The sequence below is a fragment of the Limulus polyphemus genome, unplaced genomic scaffold, assembly GCF_000517525.1.
Source record: "Limulus polyphemus unplaced genomic scaffold, Limulus_polyphemus-2.1.2 Scaffold435, whole genome shotgun sequence".
NCBI lineage: Eukaryota > Metazoa > Arthropoda > Merostomata > Xiphosura > Limulidae > Limulus > Limulus polyphemus.
The window spans coordinates 292,050-299,338 of NW_013666045.1; the positions used below are offsets into that span (position 1 = coordinate 292,050).

The following is a 7,289-nucleotide window of genomic DNA, read 5'->3' on the forward strand; positions in this document are numbered from 1 at the left end:
CTGAGGTTCCCCACTTGTGACTTTAATCTATTAATCTAATTTGACTGAATTCCATTTGTAACAGACCTCCAATTTATTCCATCCAGCCACTTTTCTTTCCAATTTGCTAAATTATCCCCAACACCTATAGAGATGATTTCCTTTACAAACATTTTAAGTGACACCTTGTCAAATTATTTCTAAAAATCCAGATACATGAAATCTACACTCTTACCCTCATCTACATAAGCAGTATCCTTTGCAAAGAATGTCAAAAGATTTGTAAGGCAAGATTTTCCCTTAGTGAAACCATGTTGACTATCGAATAAAATTCTAAGCTTTGTTAAATGACTTTACAAAATACCTTTTATCAGACTTTCAAAAACTTTTCCCACAACTGATGAAAGACTAATGGGCCTGTAATTACTGGGACAATTTTTATCACCTCCCTTGAAAAGAGGTGTTACATTAGCTAACTTCCAATCCTCTTTTACCTGCTCACTATTCAAGGACTGACAAAGAATAGTAGTAAGTGGCTCACATATCCAATCTTTAACCTCCTTCAAAACCCTTGGGGAAATATTATCTGGCCCAGGAGCCTTATCATTCTTTAAACTTTCCAATTTTTTTCTTAAATAGCTCCGAATTAATGCAATAATCTTGTTTGATTCTGTTTCCAGTTGTCAACTGTTTAAGATGTGGAATACTGCTTGAATCTTCATTAGTAAAAGTCGAAGAAAAAGCAAAATTTAATAACCCAACCATCTCATAATCACCAGATGCAAGCCTTCTTTTATTATCCCTAACATTTTGTTTACCGTTAATGTATTTAAAGAAATCCTTACTGTTAATTTTTACATTTTCAGCTAACCTTTTCTCATACATCCTTTAATAACCCAACCATCTCATAATCACCAGATGCAAGCCTTCTTTTATTATCCCTAACATTTTGTTTACCCTTAATGTATTTAAAGAAATCCTTACTGTTAATTTTTACATTTTCAGCCAACCTTTTCTCATACATCCTTTTCGATGCCCTAATTTCCTGTTTCACCAACTTTCTTGATCTTCTAAATCTCCTATCATACTAGTCAATATAAATTTCTTAAATTTTAACACTTAGTCTTTGTAAGACAACCTAGTTTTTTACTTGCAGTTACCATTTTCTTTCAATAAGGAATATGTTTACCTTGAATATTTAAAAATTTATCTTTAAAAAATGACCACATCTGATCAGTGTTTCCAAATAACTCAGCTGCTCAATTCACAACAGATAACTCTTGTCTCATCCCTTCAAAATTCAAGAATAGCAATCCAGAAAGACGACACACACAAACCAAAAATAACAGGGCCAACACTTAACCAGCAAAACCTCTAAAAACAACAAATAATGAAATCACAAATAATAGTGAAACACCACACAATACAATGACTCAGATTCAAAAACTCCTTTAGTAAAACCTCCAATAAATATCTTCACAGAATTCATTGCTTAATTCCAAAACCCAGGCAACATTAAATTCTACACAACACTTTTAATATACATGAAAAACACTTCACACCACTGATACCATACCTACTACAAACACTTATGGGTTCTTTCTACATAAAATCATTGTCTTACATGTGAATATCAAAGGCAGACTTGCTTCCAAGAGATATGATTGAATACATTATAAAACACAGAAATGCAGATCTCTTATTGATAGCCGAGACCCTTATTACTACATCATCAAACCTAAAATACCTTGGTTACTCAACTATTAGAGATGATCATAAAAACAATAATGACCCAAATCGCAGCATTGTCGTTCTGTATAAATTCACACTAGCTATAAGAAAAGTATAATTTTCTAATATAAATGAATGTATAGCTACAGATGTAAAGCTTATCAATAACAATAATATTATTTTGTTATCTACTGTTCCCAATCAAGGGCATTAGATATCACTCTGCTTACAGATACTGTACACCACAACACCAACTATGTAGTGATAGTGAGTCTTAACAGTAAATATACTACATTTGGATGTAGTAAAACAACTGGGAATTGCATTGAATTGCTAAATTTTATATATGATTCAAATTATGTATTAATAAATGATGCAACTCTGATTCACACCTGTTTCACATATAATACTAGTGATATCCTAGATATTTGTATAACCTCAACAGAACTCAGCCAAAAATGTACTAGTTTTCAAGTATACCATGATCTGGACAGCAACCACTTACCCATATGGTGTGTTTTTTGTAATTTTTCTATTGGTTTTAGGTGCACCTCAAAAACATCATATTTATAACGAAACATTAATTTTCTTTGTGTATCTGAACTGGAAACCTTTAAAGATTTTACTTTTGATAATGAACACAGAGATAAAATATGTTTCTAATTGATACTTCCTTCAGCTGGTGTAGTAACATCAGTGACTGTACATAGATAACTAGGCACATAGAGATACCAGTTTCCATTTTTTTAATAGTAACATGTGCATAAGCTTTTAAATTTAACCTAAATACATACAAGACATATCAAAATTTTAGCAAACACTTTAAGTACATTAACTGATGAGTTAAGGGATGGGGTTGTTTCTTGATTCACTGACAAGGGGTGGATCGCCCCTTGAATCACTGCCAATCCAAATATTTCAAGCAACATTAAGTGGAAAGATGGGATTGTTCTAAGAATCATTAGAAATCCAAGTAACATTAGTTGAAGAGATAAGGAAAGGGATTGTCCCTTGAATAACTGGCAATCCAAATAAAACATGAAGCTTGTGTGTGTGACTAAAATCACATATATTTATTTTCCAATAACTAAAAGCTAGAGGGTTTTCGTCCCATTAACAATACGTGTATTACTTTGCATGTGACAATGGTATCATCTGTTGGTGCATCTAACTCCAAAGCATTGGCAAGTCTGTAATAAGAAAAGGAAGTAAAGCATTATAAAAATGTTATTAAAATGGAATTGTATCTAGTGAATAAAACAATGATTTCAAACTGATTAGACCCAAATTATGACTTGTTTCTTCAATTACTTATGGATTTGTAAAATTTAAAACCACTAATGACAAATGTTGCAGAAAAACTTAACTAAGACACTGATTTTAACCAATCATCACTCTTATGCTTCAATTTCATTTACTTATTAAATAACTTAGCTAGTATCATTACTTAAAAAAAAGTAAAGTTAATAAGATATGGAAACACAGTTCCTATCTGAGGTACTATCTGCCATTTTCTTTGTTCTTTGTTTCTCTGCTGTAAGCCAACAATAAAATTTGTATATTTGCAGTATCTTCGATTTTGGTTGAGTTTCATTTACTTTAAATAATGTTATTGTCATATCTCACTTTGCCCATGTTCAGTGGGTATTTTCCATTACTAAATCAAAGTTTTATTTTACTTAGTTGTTTTATTGTATTTTTAATATTCCACAGTGATCGTTTTTATGTTTCGTTATTGTGAATCACATCCAAGTCTTCAGTATCATTTCTGTAATTTTGATTTTTAATTCATAACAGAAATGAATGTTTTTGCTCAGTATTGTGGTGTTATGTGTTATCTGTGCCAGAACACAAGAAACATATGAAATTTTTTTATTATAGTACAAAACATTGCAATATACTTTGGCTTCTCACAAGCATCATCATCATCATCATATCCAGAAGGTTTAAGCAGATTATTATGATCATTATTGACCAAATAATTTTTGACCAATCATTTGAAAATCATGAAAAGCTTATAACAATATAGGACAAAATTTACTTAAGGTCATTTTGTAAAACAAATTAATTTAGAATTGAGCAGTACATTGCTTTTGAATTGATTAACTATATTCATCTTAAGATCATTCTACTCAAAATATAAAATTATTGTATGAAAACCATTAAAAGAAAATCCGAAAGCCATGCCATCCTCTTCCCAGATTTTGTATATTGAAGTAATATTATTATTAAATATTAAAGATGTTCCTTAAATACATTCACGTTTTGCTACCTTAGCTTATTAATTTAAGTGATAAGATTTGTTATTTATTTTCCATTCAAACACTGAGGACTGCTAAGAGAAATTTTGCTTACTTGTATCTGAAATCTTTGATTAATTCATCTCCCTTCTGAGGATCCTCTTGAAACATTCTTTGAACCCCTGACCATGATGTTACTTGTCCAACAATATCCCCAAAAGGCCTTGAGAAAACCAGGTTAATAGGGAAGATTCTGGTTTAAAAAAAAAAACAGAAGAAATTAGGAAGCTTTTCTACAAGAAAAATCTAAGATACATAATAAGTAACTTATTTATTTTCAAATACTAAAATACGTTTTTAAATTCACATAATTAACTACCAGAATTAGACATATCTTTTAAAATAACATAAACACAACTCAGTATATGAATTATGAATGAAAAATTCCCAAAAGTTAAAATATGTCCAATATTATTTGGCATTGAGCATAAATGTAACTTCTCTCTCATAATCAAAAAAGGCATATCAACATATACATTTTTTTGAATTCCTACAAGTTTGTACATGGATCAGGTGAACAGGCACATCTGCTACATACTTGTGAAGTTCTTACTTAGAGCTAAAAGTTTACTTTCTTATCAAATATTTCCTCTCTGTGAGCACATTATGCAGTTGACATCATAAGCAAGGAAAGAGATAATATGTTGACATTTCATCTTTTGATTGGTTTAAAAATAAACATTCAGTCTCATTTATTGCATCAGTGTGTTTCAAACTGGTGAAATCTTGCAAACCATGCCCTTCTGTCTTCTTTATGTCAGCCGAACAATGAGCAGCTCCTGTCTATGTTACACTATCACATTTCTGTTAATCTCTATCTCAGTGCAATGTCTCTTATAGAAACATTTCTTCCATCTACCTCCAGATTCAATGTGTTGTTTCTTATTCTCATTTGAGCAAAGGTATAAATATAGATTTGTTTCACTGTACTCACTAATCCCAACCTTTCACTCTAGCAAAACATAGACCTTTTGTCTCCAAACTTGTACAGCTGAACTATTCATTCCTCTACCTATTGCAGGTTTCTGATTACCCCTTTGTTCCTCTGCCTACTGCAGGCTTCTGTTTATTCCCTTCATCCCTCTACTTTTGCAGAGATCTGATCACCAATAGCTCTAATAATCTAATGATGATGACCATATCAGATGTAAAAAAAAATCACATTAAGAATATATACACTCAGTTAAAGGATAATTGAACTTTTCACCATTCAGTCAAAATAAGCTTCATTATTAAATGTGTCAACTAGTTTAATACAGTGGAGGTAACTGTTATCATCCACTGCATGAAGTTATGGCTAACTGAACCAGAATAAAGCAGCACAAAACATCAGAAGGATGTGGTCCATGTTATGTAGCACTAGTGGTACTATTCCAGAGGATAAGAGTTTGGTACAATCACAAATGCTTATTCCTACCCATGTCATACTTCCATCATACCAACATTCATCATGTTCCTGCACAAAAAGAATGTGATTCCAGCTTCTATTAAGATAAACATAACTGTTATATGGCTGCAAGGTGATGTGTATCTGACCTGTAAAAACAATACCATTCCACTTGTTGTTGGGTCACTACACTTATTTTTAGCACAATTTAAAATTAGTTTTTTTTTTATGTGTTATTGTAGGTGCCTAACATACAGTTTGACTTTGTGAAATTTGTTCTCAATTTTCAAGTCATCAAATCCAGCTGTGATTAAAAATATGTGATTCAGTCCAGAAGCAGAAGTCAAAATTTACAGATAGTGATTTCTATTGTGGATGTTGACTTTAAATGTTAAAACAACATAACTTGGTTGGCAAGTGATTTCACATTCTGCTAATTATAATTTGACACACTTTAAGCCAACTTACAACAGTCTTCTGCATTTGACAGATTTTAATTTGGTTGATAGCACTTTTACACTAGTGAAACATGCAAGTGCCTTCTTTGAGACTTAGCCTTGCTTCATGAGCAACTTGAAGTACTTTTCAACTTTGTGATTCATTTCAGGCAAGTGTGTGTTAAGCTACTCTATATGTATTGTTACGTCTCTATTCGTTTGTTAATTTTCCACAAAAATTCTTTCCGAAGAAACTTCAGCGATACAAATCCTTTCTTAAATAAAACTAGTTTATTCTTTCTCAATACAACTTTGCAATATACTTAATTTCCACAGTCACGCTATAACTTAAACAAACGCTATAATTCACAACGAAAGATTCACGCGCTTGACTCAATTGTCAGTCTCTATCTCTGTCTGCAATTCAATTCCCCATTGTTGCCGTCACTTCTTGGTGGTCTTATATACAAGAATACCGCACATCTAGTAAACACTCGAGCATTCAAGAACCTTTGAGAATATCATGACGTGTTACTAGCGTCACGTGACTTACGCTGTCGTAACACTGCCCCTTCCTTAGTATTGTTCGTCCCGAACAATAGCCACTTAAATTAAACCAATAGATAATTAACAATAACTTAATTAAATGTACAGAATTTATAAACACTACAAACACAAAATTAAAATTCAACAAAGTCTCTTAATTTTACGGGACGTATCTTCTTCCGTACTGGTCTCCATCTCGTTGGCTTCTGCTTCACGTGAGGTTCATCTGCTCCATCGGGAATTGTCCTATCATCGGTAACAATTACATCAGTGGTAGTAACTTCATCGAGGGCTTCACTGTTTCCCTTCTCAAAACTGAGTAGAGTTTCTTCTTCGACAGTGGCTTTTTCAGGTGACACGTCTTCAGCAGTGTCATTTGTTCCATTGTTCACTTTATCCCAACTGAAATGTTCTGGACCGTGATAACTCCAAAGCCTGTTGGCATGCACTACCTTTGGCTTACATCACTGACCACATTTTATCCGGAAAGTCACGTCTGAGAGACGATCCACTATGTCATATGGGCCTTCCCATAGAGAAGACAACTTATGAGACTTCCCTTTGGTCTTCCTGGGATTATACAACCACACCTTGTCTACTGGTAAAAAACTGACTTCGGTAGATCTCTTATCATAAGATAACTTCATCGAATCAGCAGACGTTTTCAAGTTTGAACGCACTTTGATTGTGAATATTATCCATCGCTTCCGATAACACTTTCACGAATTCTGACACATTTTCATGCAACTCTTCATAAGGTGGGCGTCCTGTTAACAGATCCACTGGCAACCGAAGTTCCCGACCAAACATCAACTTTGCTGGAGTGTCTCCAGTGGATTTATGCTTTGCTGGCATCCCAGTCATCTTGGTGGCTATTACAAAACTTTGCCAATTCCTGTTCCAGTGTCC

General features: G+C 33.0%; 1 protein-coding gene across 1 annotated transcript in view; it reads right to left on the reverse strand.

The window, feature by feature from the left end:
• Nucleotides 1-2,760: 2,760 nt before the first annotated feature.
• LOC106458251 (putative methyltransferase DDB_G0268948) overlaps nucleotides 2,761-7,289 on the reverse strand; it is a 14,102-nt gene continuing 9,573 nt past the window's right edge. Inside the window, exons 5-6 of the mRNA XM_022384402.1 lie at nucleotides 4,066-4,203; nucleotides 2,761-2,900 (exon numbers count right to left, since the gene is read on the reverse strand). Of these exons, the coding sequence (XP_022240110.1) occupies nucleotides 2,798-2,900; nucleotides 4,066-4,203 (241 nt within the window). The 3' untranslated portion in view covers nucleotides 2,761-2,797. The remainder of the gene's footprint in view (nucleotides 2,901-4,065; nucleotides 4,204-7,289) is intronic.